Source organism: Lacerta agilis, chromosome 2 (assembly GCF_009819535.1).
Source record: "Lacerta agilis isolate rLacAgi1 chromosome 2, rLacAgi1.pri, whole genome shotgun sequence".
Lineage (NCBI taxonomy): Eukaryota > Metazoa > Chordata > Lepidosauria > Squamata > Lacertidae > Lacerta > Lacerta agilis.
The window spans coordinates 63649445-63664932 of NC_046313.1; the positions used below are offsets into that span (position 1 = coordinate 63649445).

Sequence of the window (15488 nt, forward strand, 5' to 3'; positions counted from 1 at the left end):
TAATTTGACCACAGCAGACAGCAAGGCAGAAGATGAACTGCAGGGGAACAGAAACAGAGCTGAAAGTGACCAAATATAAGGTGAAATGGAAAACAATGTCTTCTTACATCTTGCAGCCATTTGAAAATCCAGGGCGCTGCTTGCCTGGTTACACTGGGGTCTACTATGGGGTCATGAGCTACAGATAGTTACCCTCGCTGTGGTTACAGATGCCACATGGCAAGCTTTTTAGCAGTGACAAGCAGCAGTAGCAGGTGCCCATTGGAACTGACAGAGTGAAAGGTAGGAAGATCAACAGGAGGTGAAGCCAGAGCCAGTGACTGGCAGAGCAGCACTCTGAACTGGTTGTGAGAAAGAAGGCAGGAAGATGGAGGCTGGCTGAGGGCAGACTAAGGCTGCTGGGGCAGTGCCCTCATTAGATAAGCCTCCACTGGCTACAACATTGTTCCTAATTGTCTTAATTCCACCCAGATATTTATATTCATCTATATAGTTCTAGTCAGTGCTTAATTTATATAAAAAGAGAGAGTTAATCAGGCTCACGTTTTGCTTTGTTCAGTCGTTCAGTCGTGTCTGACTCTTTGTGACCCCATGGACCAGAGCACGGCAGGCACGCCTACTCCAGTAGGGATACTCCAGTATCCCTGCCAGTATCCCTGGATACTCCAGTATCCCTGCCAAGAAAACTCCACGTTTTGCTTAAGATATTGCAACCTCTCTCACACACACCCCTAGCTACAGACGACTGAACTGTGGTTATCAGAGAATTCAGACCAAGGGGTGAGATAGCAGCTACAATGCTGACACCAGCGAAGAGGTTGCAGCTCATTCTTTTCTGGAATTCCTCTGAAGTGTCGCATCATTTTACTGCTGAGGTCCCTCTAGTTCAGGAGAAGGTAAGCCATGACCATGCCTATACTATGTAGTAGTCTATAGCATGTCAGAAGATACACACACATTTTACGCCTGTCAAAACGCAGCCCATGGTGGCTTTACAACCTCATTCACTGCCTTGGCTATTTGAAGTCAACCTCAGCAATGAGGAAATGAAATTCTGCCTGAATAGAGTACGAAGTGAGGATACCCACAGAAGAATTTCTGGGAGCTGTGAATAGAGCAGCCTGCAGAGATACAGTCAAAGGACAATCTGCATTCTAGCAAGTAATCATTGTAGGTAATAACTGCTTTGGTGCATAGTTGTCAAAATATTACTCAAAGGAGGTGATAGCACCAGGCTAACAAAGCAACTCCTAACACCACTTCACAGTGCAGTCTTAATATAAAACTGTCAAATACAAGAGTAGTGGTGCATTTAAAAAGTTGTTTTATGCATTTTAACTTATCTCATTAATAAGATTTTGCTGTAAACTGGCATATAAATTTGATAGATTAATACAAGTGTGTGTGTGTGTGTGTGTACACACAGGAAGAAGAGTAGAAGAGAAGAGTTTGGATTTGATATCCCGCTTTTTCACTACCCGAAGGAGTCTCAAAGCGGCTAACATTCTCCTTTCCCTTCCTCCCCCACAACAAACATCTGTGAGGTGAGTGGGGTTGAGAGACTTCAGAGAACTGTGACTAGCCCAAGGTCACCCAGCAGCTGCATGTGGAGGAGTGGAGACACGAACCCGGTTCCACAGATTATGAGACTACCGCTCTTAACCACTACACCACACTGGCTCTCGAAAAGAACCCACCCCTCCCCAGAAAGCAAAACAAAATCACTCTAGTTAAACTCATATATATATATATATATATATATATATATATATGGAATTTCTTTACAACTGATATGATCTCTTTCAACCTTAAAGGGGAAAAAGTACTACAGTGACTTGTTAACAGGGCACACAAAACTTCCATGGCAGGACGGAACAGAGTCAGGCCTAAGTCTCTACACATCTCACATCTACCTCTGTTGGGGCTGGGGGGCGGGGCTGGGTAGCAAAGACATTATTTCATATGGCAAATTCTGCATCGTAACCACTTTCCTTCAAATGCCTTTTGGTCTGGGGTTGTTTTTTTTGGGAGGGGGGTTTCTTTATAAAGCTACAACCCTGGAGGTCAATATTGATTTTGGGTACATTGGTTTCTCTGTAAACATCTTAATGTATCTAAATAAGTTTTGAAATAATCAAGCAGAATTTCTTCCTCTTGCTCTAAAAAGGAAAAAAAACCTATTAAATGAGTAAACCATAATAACAATTGCAAGCCACTTATTACTGTGGTTTACCTTGCTTGTACCACACAATGCTGCTTAGCCTTTGCCAGCTATTACTTTTTAAATATAGAAACATTTAGTTGAGCAATGTATTTATTTATGTATGTGTATCAAGAACTCGGTGGATGTAAAAGCATGATCTTGATTACACTGAGATAAACCACTGAGAGTAACTTTCCTTTTTACTGACTGACAAATGGGGGAAAAGGCTGGATAACCCCAAAGCATACCAGATTTCTGACACATGAAATCGTTAGGACCAAACTGGCAGGGCAAAAGAGTCCTTTTGGAGAGCTTTGGGTCTCCAGATGTTGTTGGACTACAACTACAATCATCCCTGACTACTGATCCTGCTAGCTAGGGATTATGGAAGTTGTAGTCCAACAATATCTAGGGACCAAAGGTTGAGAAAGGCTGCTCTAGAAGGTGACACCTTGTATGACTGACTCAGTACTGTATAATCAACTGTAACAAAAATAGGCCTCTTCAGCTATGTAATGATAATAATAATAAATGTAATAATAAACTAATAACACATATTGTGCCAGAAACATTCTTCTACACAAGACTATATTTGGAAAGAGATCCATAATATCCTGTGGTTATTAGAACAGGATTCCCTGTCCTGAATCATAAATCTGTGGACCATTTCTGGAAATTAGATTTCGTTGGTCACTTCTCATCATCCATAACCATTGGCCATGCTGGCTGCAGCTAATGGGGCTAACAACATATGGAGAGACAAAGGCTTCCCACTGCTGGCATAAAGGCTCTGGGTGAATGGCCAGAGGGGCTGCCACCACCCTCCACAACATCTGTTGTCTAGGGCAGCCAGCTCACTTTGCTTCATTGTTGAGCCAACCCTGAAGTGAGCTACGGTACTTCTCCAGCACAATGGTCTCTTAAAAAGGTGAGCATTCCCCAGTGGCTTCCAAACTAAGTAAATGGGAAACATTTGGATAGTGGCTATGGAAACATTAATTCCAGTTTTAGAAGATAATAGTAGAACTACAGAATTTGGTGTTGACTGTCATGAGCTGAACTGTCAAGAAAACCGCTATACTAAAGCACGATTTCCTTTGCTTTCCCCAAAACATTACCTCATCTCATGGGGTGGAAGTATGGGAAATATTTAGAGCAGATAGTTGTGCTCTAAGTGTGAGAACAGGAATATTTCCAAGCTTGAAGGAATCTAGTGCTGTCTTAATAACTGGCAGGTATTCATGTGGCCTCCTTGTAGGGGAAAAATATCTCCTTAAAAAATAAAAAAAGCAGGCTTTGAAGGACTATGGTTTATGTTAGGACACTTCAAGGATGAATGAATAAATATCCTTTGTATAGCTTTGCTTCTTGCTAATTAATAAAATAACAGTTTGCACATTCCTTAGTAAAATCAGGCAAAAATTATGACAGTGGTTTGTTTATTAAATTAGGTTGTTGGCAGGGATGGAAAAAATCTATAGTATGAGTTATAGCCTAAAAAGTTAAAGCTAAATAAATACAGATGTAAGTTATGTTTATATAATAAGAAACACTGCAGAGCTAAGAATTTTAGGTTAGAAAGTGCAAACTTGTGGACCTGATTCATTATGCATTTTCTGCATAACTACATTTACTCACATAAGTCGTTCCAGTAATTCTGAATGTATGCAGAGGAAAATGGTAGGGTGTGATGATATCATACTCAAATATTGAGGTGAGAGAATTTCTGTTGAGTATTGATTTATCTAATGATGGGAAAGCACATTTTCACTCTGCAGCTTTTTCCATGGTATTTAGCTTCCTTGACCCTCCATGAAAAATAGATTAGATATCAGGCATGAGAAGACTCCCCCCCACCAAAACACTGAATGGGAATTGTGAGGAATCAGCACCCTAGACACATACCAAAATTTGGCTGAACCTTCCCATGTAGCTTCACTAACACCACAATCCTATGCACGTTTCGTCAGAATGAAGCCAACTATATACAGTGGTGTTTACTCCAAGGTAGGTGTACATAGGGTCACAGCCTACCTGTGTGAAGTTAGGAATGAGATAGTGAAGTCAGCCACACACAAGTAGGCAGATTCAGATATACCTGGTTTGTGCCCACTATCAGCTCTTATCATTGTAGTTTACGCACTCTATTTTATGATTAAGGTGGCAACAACTCACAATGATTAATTAATTTGCAATGATTAATATATATAGCAGGGATGGGGATGTTGAAGCACAGCCAGATGTTGATGTGCTGCAACACCTGGAGGACCACAGTTTCCCCAGCCATCATACATTGTATAGTTGCCTTTTAGTTTTTCGGTAGTATTTTCAAATGATTGTTTCTTTCATTGCTTATTTTATTTATTCTCAGCAGCCCAGGGAAGTTAGTTAACCACCAGCAACATAGATCCCTAGACCTTCAGTGACTGGAATAAAAACTTGCTCCCATAAGAGCCTGCTTGCGTGTCTCATCATTTGAGCCTCTTGCTAGTGTCCCACTTCTGTCAGAGACTAGGGCTTTTGTTTTGTTTTTAATGTGTGTGTGTGTGTTTTTAAAAAAAAGGTTTATTATATATTTCAAAATGAAATAAAAAAAACAAGAACAGTTGCAAACAACTTGACTGCATTTGCGTTATTCATCCATACGAGCATTCGCGATATTATGAATGAAAGGAAAATACATTGTCATGCCATACATACAAACAGCATACAAGAATATACTCTAATCAAGGAGCTTTCTCCAAAGGCCACCATGGGAATTTTGGAGAATCCTTGCCTGCTGCTCCTGTCTCATGTAAGATATAAACAGTTGCCATGCCATGTTAAAAATAGAGGGGCTTGCCCTTCCTTTAGCCATGTAGATTTGGCATGTTAGTTTCTCTGCCAGTGCCACTGACCAAACCCAAACGCTTTAATTCTCAGGCCTTTAGCCATTTGTAGCATATGGCATCTTCCAGGTGAGCCACTACAGGCAGAGACTAGATTCGCAGTCACTATGGACAGGTTGCCCAAGGCTATGGATTAGCTTCCCAGTAAAGAACATCTGCCACACACACACCATGTCTTTTTCAAGGGACAGGTATAACTTTTCTGTTTCAGAGCTCTTGAGGGAAGTGTGTGCAGGTGGCGAGTACTGTATGCTTATTGACTTATGTGGTTTTGATACGCGGGTATGAATTTATTGGCCATGTTTTGCATTTTTTTAAGGTCTTGCATTATGGATTGTTAGCTATGTTGGTTTCCTTTTAAGGAAGAATGACAGGACAGGTATGTTTTTTTTTTAAAAAAAAAAAGTCTATTTTCTCATTTTATAGATTCCAGAATCAGGGTGATAAATGGTCATTTGACCAAGGCTAAGATGAAAGTCTGAATTTTTAGATTCAGTTTTAAATGAATATCCAGGTAGCTACAAGAAAGTACTCTATGTCCTAATCTGGCTCTCAGTTATAGGAGGGATGTGTAAATACATTGGTTTATTGAAACCTGACCTTGGCTCTTTTTTGAGTCTGGCAACATAATCCTCAAATGAATCAAGTGAGGGCTTCTGTGTGGATGTCTGGAAACAACCTAATACTCTGTCCATGGGACAAAGAGGAGAAAACTACCCCATCTCTTAATCTTGCCCTAAATCACAGTATGTAAAATATAACCCAAGGAAAGCAATTTTGGATTATGCTCCTTTTTCTTTAAAAAAAAAAGCAGATCTTTTTGTTCAGTTCTGCTTCTTGAAACGCAAGAGCTGATTCATACAACCATATGGCCATTATAACTGTCATGTGATAGCTACAATGTGCCACAGTAAGCGAATCGGTTATTTAAGAATTCGCAAAGAGTGCACCCGTCTCCTATGTGCCTCATAGCTGGGAAACTTCAAGAGCCTAAAGAGCTTCCTCTGCCTCACAGAAGAGAATTGGGCTTTCTTCGGCATATAGAACACTTTGTGCGCAATTTAATTCTCTACATCTCCTGCCCATGGCCTTTTCAAGTGCACTAACAGTATCCATACATTTGATGGGAAGAGCTTGCCCACAGTAAGCATATGAGCCACAACTCACTGCATGAACTGATTTTGCTGGAATTACCCAAATGCTTAACAATTATGCACCAGTATTGAGCAAAGTACTCCTTGGGGGGGGGGGAGAGAGAAGACACTGACCCTCTCATCCTATGATCTCGCTAGGACAACCAGTAATGGAAAGGGGGGATCCCCACACAACCCTAGAGACCCACAGTTAAAGAAGCAACATCAACCAACAAAAAATGCCTACCATGTTCCAGATAAGAAGGCGTACCTTCCGAAGGATCAAGCCTTCGAGCCCTTCGACCATGTTTGGAGTTGTTGTGCACAAACATGTTATCCGACACTGCCAAGACATGACCATCCACATTGACTGTTGTAGATACCACAACCTGTGAGTGGGACAACAATATAAGGAAACACTTTAATACAATTTAAAATGAGATGAGCACAGAGTATAATAAACCCAGAATCTTAAATAACAGCTGGGAGCTGCAGAAAATTGCACAGCTATTTCACATAATAACTAGTGCTTAGACTGTACGACTCTAACAAGAGGTGCTATTGATGAGTGGGTCTTTGGCATCACAGGCTTTTGATGTCGCTTTAAGTCAAATTGCACAGCTTGTAGCTGTATGGTGAAATGTACACTGTTAACCATCATTTTAACAAGAGCACTTTATTAACTTTTTTTTTTAAGAGCTGACTGAATTTTACCCCACACCATTCTTCAGCATATATGCCAGAAGAGATAAAGCTGCTGTCATTGCAAATGAAAATGTATTTAAAAAAAAGAAAAGAAAAGCAAGTGTGGTCTGCAAAAGTTGGGATGAGAGCAACTGTATTCATTATGCTGTTATACAGTTGTAGCTGCCAGGGGTGTTTGCACTCCAAAATTCTCCGGAACAGGGTATGTGTGTCAAAGGCATTTCAGAGCTGAAATGAATAGTGCTTTTCAAATCCAAGTAGACCTTTTCCTTAGCAAATAATCAAAGTTTGAATTCACACAGTTGGCAAACTTTGACTTGTCTCAATTCATTTAAAAATGAAGATACCATGTTGCTGTAATGTGCAGGGCACATGGGGTTATTAAGTCACAGATTCTAGTGAATTCAAAAGTATGGCTAGCAAGCACACAGCTGCTCAACTGACATATTTGTCAACAAATTTAAGACACGTTTCCAGTTTTCATCAGAACCCATTAAACAACGTAAGTAAGTGAGATTCCTTATGGAGACTCATTATGAAGGTTCAGTCTCTTATCAAAATGACATTAGCTTACCCAATAAGAAGTTCAGATAAATAATGCTACCTTCTTATCAGATGACTACTGCTGCAAGGGATTCCTGAGATTTTGGTTAGTGATGATGACAAAGTTTGTTGCCCAGGATGCCCATTTCCATCCTTCGTTGTACCTGAGCTCCAGCGATATCTTGTATATTAAGGTAAAACTGGACCATTTTGCCTTTGCTGAAACCTAAAAGTACAGGGAAGCCTCGTGGACAGCCCCAGGATGTGCTAGCATTAGGATCTGAAGGACAGCATGGTGCCCTTCAAGATGAGAGCGCCTCTTCTTTGATAATGATGCACTGCACATCAGCAGCAGTTCCAGGATTAATTTCTTGAGCATGGTTGCCCTGATCACCTCTTAGCCCATATTAATCACCCATACAAACAAAATGGCAACGTCCCTCTCTCTGCTACCACTTACCAAGTATTCTACCCAAGAACATGTGCTGCCTTCCAGAACTTTGGCTAAAACAATAAGAAGAAATGACCTACACTTCTCCTTATATTAAACAAGGAAGGGGGATTAAAAATTGAAACCCACTGAGATATGTTTATTCATGCGACCTCTTACAACCAAATATAATAATTGTCTGTTAATTGCAGTTTCAGCTCCCACCTCATGCTTCAACATGTGAAACAGCAATCAGCCGGCTCCTGTTTAATCCACCTATTATGTTGACTAATTAACTTTGCTCGACAGTTTATTTCTTCCTCCATTATCAGGCCCTGTCAGCCGCAAGCACACTGCCGCAAAGGGGGACCTCGGCCCCTTTGATTGATCACCGATAGATTGACATGCAGATTAATTTAATTAGAATCACCTCACTTGAGAAATGAAAGACAATGGCAAGGGGGCTAATAGATCTGCTCTTATAATGAGGCAACCCTCCAGAGCCAAGGCAGAGGATTTCTGATTTATTTTGCTGAATTCCCCAGTCGTTCCAAAAGGCTCTTGCTTTAATTGTTCTTGGTATTGAGAGGCTTTAGCCTCTGAAGAGGTGAAATGCTTTACAAGGATTGGCAAACATTGCTTCAACTCTCCAAGGAAGCCGCTACCCTCTCAAAGTTGCCTGAGCAGGGAGATTTGCTTGCAAAGAACTGCCTTACATTGCTTGAACTGGGTAGAAAGGGGAAGGCAATCGAAACAAAACTCTCCAAATAACACTTTATTAACTCCAATAAAATTCTTAAAAACATGTTTTGTCAGATCTTGACCTACAACATTGCTTAGTCCAGCAGTTCCAGCAAAGCAATCCCTCCCCACCCCCATCAAACTTAATAAGGCCTTTAAGATTGTGAACATAAAATGATTTGCGCCTCCAAAAATAGCCTATCAGAATCCCGTTAGCTCATTTCACAGTGTGGTTTAAAAAGGAAAAACCCATTGGGTTAAAACAGGGTCAAAATTATTTGACATGATTTGGAAACTTGAATTCTGAAGTAAAAACACTAGACACGTGAGAAGGACTTTTGATATTCCTGTGTTATATTCCATTTCACTGTTTAAGTCAGTTTCAATCTTCCCTATAACCACAATCCATAGAAACAGTTTTCCAGTGTGAGAAAAGTCTACATGGCAAGATTACATACACACTCTAAAAGGGCATTTGTCCATAACTTGCTTTGCGTAACTATAGCTGGTGAACATTTCATGGTGTGTGTATAATACTGAATTGCTTTAATAAGGTAGTTTTAAATGATAGCTCCTACATAATGTATCACATGGCCATTGTTGGCATCTGCCTGTCTTGGGAGACAATGGAGAAGTGTACCTTTTGGGGGTAAAGTAAAATTGTTTGAAGGTTACAGTGCTTGCTGTGGCCGTAGAGACCAATATGGGAGAGACATGTTTTGTTGCAGCTGGGGCAGATGAAGGCGTCAGGTTGTGCTGCTGCAAATGTAGGCACTACGGTTGCCTACAAGGAATTCCCACATGGTGGGGTTGATGATACTTGCCTTCGTGTCATGTTTGCAGACATCTTTGGTCTGCCAATGGGCCTAATGCCTGAAGCTAGTTCCCCATAGTGCACGTCCTTGGGGATCCTGCCATCTTCCATTCTGTGAACATGACCAAGCCAATGCAGATGACACTGAGACTGGAATGCAAACATAGTGGGAATGGGGGCTTGGGAGAGGGCATCTTTGTTTGAAAGAAGTGGTGTCTAACATCTTCTTGACACAGCACATATAGAAGGTGTGAAGGCATTGCTCCTAATGGCTGCAAGTTGCCCACAACTGTCATGGACTGGTTGGATACAGAGGAGTGGTGGGGGGCACCAGTTGGAGAACCAACAAGGGAACCCTCAGTGGAAGAAAGCTCAGAGCCAGGGTGGTGGTGGGATGATGATGATGAGTGGTCAGAGGGAGAAGATGGAGCAGACTGGGATGAGGTGTCGGAAGCTGAAGGGCTTAGTGATTGGGAAGAAGCTGCAGCATAGAGCAGTGCAGAATCTGAGGCAGAAGCAGAGTGCGGTCAAGAGGCACAGTGGAGGTAGGCTACTGAAAAAGCAGGGAACCTCCCGCTCCTGCTCCAGCTTCCCTTCTGCCCAGTCTCCCAGAAGACATAGAGAAATGAAGATGGTGGAGGAAAGAGAGACAAGGTGAAGGAGCCTTTGGCTGCTGGGGAAGGAACCGGGGGAGGAGCCTTAGAGAGTGATGGGAAGATGGGCATCTTCAGTCTTCGCAACTCCCTCACTGGGGCAAGAGCTGCTGTGATCACTAGGCCTGCACTGTTTTAGTTTCTTTGAATAAAGAGTTAACTTCACTGACACCGGGTGTTTTATTGTTGACCTGCCTCTGACTCCGGCTTCTGATAATGACTCACTTCCATAAAGCAGGCTGCTCAGCACATGGCAGTCCTTTCTAACCTTTTCTCCCCACCTCTATTCCATGCTTTACAGGTGCAAAAAGGAAGGTAGGGATGGGGGACATGTGCAGTTTCATTTGTTACCAAACAATCCTTATCCCTGACCCTGTTGCTGGAAGGAGTTAGGATGAGGTAGAGGTGTCCCCCCAGTGGGCTCTGCCAGCAACAGAGCTGCACTACCACAAAGGGTACTGTTGCATGCTCTGAAAGCACAAGAATAGCCGTTGTGAGTCTCCAAAGCAGGGAAACACAGAGGCAGAGCAGGAGCAGAACAGGGCCAACACTAGGTTGGCTGTCTACAAAGCTGGTCTGATTCCCATTGAGGGACCCAGTTTGGCCATCTAAACTGCATCAGCCTGGAGCTGGCACAGGAAAAAAGTTACACAACTGCTTTCTCCTAATACTCTAGCCGGCGTGAGTGGCAGGTCTTCAGATGCAGTGGTGCATCCACTGATTCATTACATCCCAATGGCCTAAATCAGAGCTTCAAATTGCTCTGCCCAGCTCACTTATGGAGACTATTTTGAGAACTAACTAAACAGAAACGAAGTGCTTTGCTTCAGAGAGCCCAGTTTCTCATGTAGCAATCCAGTGATCCCTCTTTCCAATACCAGGGAGAGCAAAGAAGTCACTTTCATTCCCACAGACAGAGAGCAGCAACATTTCCAGCTAGCTGAAGCAAAAACAGAGAAGCAACCCAACATGTACATATTGCTACACCACCACAATCCCCACAGCACTGTGAGATTCCAGGGGTTCCAGGTGCTTACCCAGGGGTTTGGAAATGAAGCACAGTGGAGACTGTGGTGTCTTTATAATATATATAGTTTATTTACACATATATATAACCTGAGCCTAGGATGGGGGAGCTCTCAAGATTACACTCCAAGAGGGCCCTGTTTCCCACAGGGCTGCCTCCTTGTATTCAAACTGCCAGCCCGCGTTGCTCTGGCCCTCCCGTTCTGCAGCCTGCAAGCTGCTTGCCAAATGCAACTATTTCTCCTCTTGCTTACATCAGGCAAACTGCAATCCTGAAACTCTACTAATGGCCTTTCTTCTTCTACCCAATTCGGACCTCAGGGAGGGGCTTCACCCACTTCCCAGCTGGCACAGTCTTAGCTTTGCTGATGGCTTTCTTAATAGGTCTTCACCCTTCACCTTGTGCTCTTTTGATGGCCCATCTCTCCAGGCGATTACTTCATCAGGAAGCCGGCCTGGCTTGTATTTTAACATGCTAAATTCAACATCTGGCACCAGGGATGGGGTGGGGGTCCCAGGTATTAGACCAGGCACCCTAAAATTTTATAACAATACTTTCAATAACAGCAGTTTGTTGCCAAGTTAGAATGTGATGCCTAAGAAGGCACTTAGTCAACTTTCCTTTTTTTCCCCAAAATTACAGACATATCAAGCAGAAACACCAAGAAACAAACAGAACTGTGGACCAGAAAAACTACTGTACAACAATTGTGCTAGCCTAATATTATTCTCATTATAGGTCAACTTTTTGCAAATTGAGCTGCAAGTATCCCTTCCTTCCAATACTGAACTATACAGAGCAATCCTATTCCTTCAGACCACACATTTTTATAGTAGAAGCCTGCATAAGGAACTTGTTGCAAGGACCATGACAACCAGGAAGTAAGAACTGGCTAGTCACATGCTGTTATGAGGATAGGTAGTGAATTCCTGTCCTAGTGCCTTTATCTTAGAATCAAAGAACTGTAGAGTTGGAAGGGATCCTGAGGGTCATCTAGTCCAACCCCCTGCAATACAGGAATCTCAACTAAAGCATCCATGACAGATGCCCATCCAGCCTCCACTAAACAGTCAAGTACAGGGACGCAGGTGGCACTGTGGTCTAAACCACTGAGCCTCTTGGGCTTGCTAATCATAAGGTTGGCAGTTTGAATCCCCATGACGGGGTGAGCTCCCGTTGCTCCGTCTCAGCTCCTGCCAGCCTAGCAGTTCGAAAGCACGTCAAAGTGCAAGTAGATAAATAGGTACCGCTGCGGTGGGAAGGTAAATGGTGTTTCAGTGCGCTCTGGCACTCGTCATGGTCCTCTGTGTGCCAGAAGCAGTTTAGTCATGCTAGCCACATGACCCGGAAAGCTGTCTGTGGACAAACGTCTGCTCCCTCGACCTGAAAGCAGAGATGAGCGCCACATCCCCTAGTCAAATTCGATTGGACTTAACTGTCTTACCTTACTTTAAATGGTCAAGCTAAAGACACAAGCTTAAATAATCTCACGGACTATGAGACTGCCCTACTGCTGTCCCATAGCATAGAGCTATTAGAGAGGAATACCCTCAGGACATTTTCTCCAGTGTCTAGCCTACCTATTATTTTTATTACTAACATTGCTAACTTTATTCATAGATCTCAGGGAGGTTCACAACATAAAATCACAACATAAAATGTACAATAAAATTAAGAACAAAAACAAACCAATGATCCCCCCCACCCACCCACAACACATTTAAAAAGATGTCCATCGGCCAAAGGCCTGGTTGAAGCGGAGCGTTTTCACCTGGCACCTACCTCATGGATGGAGGCCACAGCAAGCTACAGGATTTCTCAGATGGGGAAAACTTCCACTGAAAAAAGGAAACACAAAAAGGCAGCTTCAAGGATTGTTAAGTTCCCAACACATTTTGAGTATGGCTTCATCAAAGGAAAATTATCATTTTTGCTCCTTCATAAATAAATAAAAAACTGTTCCATAAAAGCTACATGCTACCATTGCTTTAAGAAGGCTGATTAAGGAACAAATATGAGCATTTTACCCCCGATAAAAGACATACTCAAAATGCATTGAGAATTCATCAAACTTTCAGCTGTCCTTTTATATTTCCTTTTTTCCCTGTGGATTTTAAAAGCCACTTTCAATAACCCTTCTTATTGTTAAGACTTTAACCACCTGAAAATGGTATCTAAATACAAAGTATAAAAGACAGGGGGGAAAGGAACAGAATACAGTAGTGTGTTTGGGGGACCCAAGTCCAAAAAAACGTTTTAAAAACATAACCACTTAAGAAGTATTTTGTTTAAATGAAATAAAATACAATGCAAAACAATTCTATGACAAGGGCCCCCGGACCTTTAGTGCAAACTATTTTGTTCATAGGAGTGCATGAACAGTGAGCAACTTTGGTTAACAGAGTAATCTCACTGAGATCAGTTACTTAACTTTCCCTGCCCGCAACATCTGCAACATCAGGCACTCAACCTAAGCCATTCATCTTTAAAATATGTTTTGAATTGCAATAACAGACTGTTGCTACCTAGTTCCCTTGAATAGAATTTGATTTACTGTACTACAAAGATGGCATGCTGGGGGGGTGGGCTGGGCTCTTTTGGAGTCATTAAGAGAAAATACTATAAAAGGAATCCCCTAGAGAAACTGTTTCTAGGGTCAGGAAATGTGAAAAAAATAAAAGTGGTTATGTGGTGGTCTACTTTAAGAAGTGATTATTCACAGTGCACCTGTAGGACAAGAAGAAGAAACTCTCTACTGATTCTTTTTACGAGAGAGAGAGAGAGAGAGAGAGAGAGAGAGAGAGAGAGAGAGAATTCAAAAGTTTGATTACTATAAAGGAAAAAGAAATAGTTGGCCTACGTACTATTTAAATATTAATGTCCACTGCCTAAGCAAAAATAATATCTAATATGCACTGAATACTTTCCAAACAGCCTTCACAAGTTTATGGCTAAAATCCACAAATCCATTTACTTTAGAATAATCTTACTAAAGTCAGCAGGACTTCTCGGGAGCAAATGTGTTGCAAATATGGTTTGTGTGTATTTCTTGAAAAGGAAACTTTTTTTTAATGAGTGGGATGTGTTTCAATCAAAGCACATGCAAAACTAATTTGTAAAGGAAACAACTTTTGTTTCAGCTTTAAAAAAAAATATGAGAGCAGGAGGTGTAGAGCAGGCAGTGAAGCAACTTTGAAAAAAACAACAACAACAGGCCAACACATGAGGGGGGGGGAAGCATATTGCAGTTTAAAAATTGATTAATGAGGTGCTGACAAACTCATATAAACACGGGGACAGGCAGGCCTGCCAAATCTCAAACCTATCCAAATGTTGTGAAGAAAATGCAGTTTTTAACTTGGGACAGGCAAACAGAGGGGGGGGGGTGATCAGCTTTAGCATCAAATCTTCATAGACTGTTAGTTTTCAAAATGTATATGCAGCACTGGAGGTTAGCAGACTGCTAATAAAAATATCAGATTATATGTGGGGGGGGGGTGTTGGTTAAATTTGTGTATCCTAAATTTACTGTTATTTGCATTCCGCTATGTACATCCTTCTTTTGCATTATTAAATAGCTCAGTTGCAAATGTTCTGGAAGCTAAAAAAATCTTCTGGAAATGAAAACTAGAGGTTAAGAAATCAAACTGTTTATCTGAGTTCGTTAACGGAGCCTATTTATTTGTTAGGGTGCACCACCCAATATTTCAAGATTAGGAATCACATTACTCCTCATTTTTAACCACAGCCCATTAGGTTTTGCTAGCCAATTAGTTTATGGCACATTCCTGCTATTTTCAGCAATCTCCATTTTTACTGGAAGCAAATTTATACTTTTGTTTACACTTCTAAACACTATGTGGAAGAGGCTGGAATGACTTTTGGGCAGACTACTCATCGCAGTACACATCTATTATTATTTTGACTCAATTCCCAGCTTTAGGAGGATATTAAAGGCCCAGCCTAAATTTAGGTAGATGTTTCTAGGCTACTAACATGCAGTCTCCTCTTGCTGTTCTTTAAAATTAGCTATATAAAAAGCCATTTGTGCATCTTGTAAAGCAGCGAAAGAGCAACAAATGCTACTCAAATCAGAGGAATAGCAGTATCTGAGGCTCTCTCTGGATTTGGATGTAGCATTCAGGAAAATCCACCTTTTGTTTCTCAGAACTAAGTTACAGGCACAAGCTTGTGGGGGAAGGAGGCAGTTCTGCAACAGCAGAAGCTGACTGTGCATAGTGCTGACTGGCTGGTGCCTGTGCAGTAATGACCCCCCCCCCCAACTTTGAAACTCTATCAGAATTAGCCATTGTTTTAAAAAAAAGTCTTCAAAATTTTTTAGAGGGTGTTC

General features: G+C 41.7%; 1 protein-coding gene across 6 annotated transcripts in view; it reads right to left on the reverse strand.

Moving 5' to 3' along the window:
- The window catches only part of EBF1 (EBF transcription factor 1), a 384086-nt gene that overhangs the window by 110263 nt on the left and 258335 nt on the right, over positions 1-15488 (reverse strand). For 4 of the 6 annotated variants that reach the window (XM_033140379.1, XM_033140384.1, XM_033140383.1 and 1 more), the window contains exon 8: positions 6472-6613. In XM_033140379.1, the coding sequence (XP_032996270.1) occupies positions 6472-6613 (142 nt within the window). The remainder of the gene's footprint in view (positions 1-6471; positions 6614-15488) is intronic. The other 2 variants (XM_033140381.1, XM_033140380.1) reach the window with 1 other exon arrangement.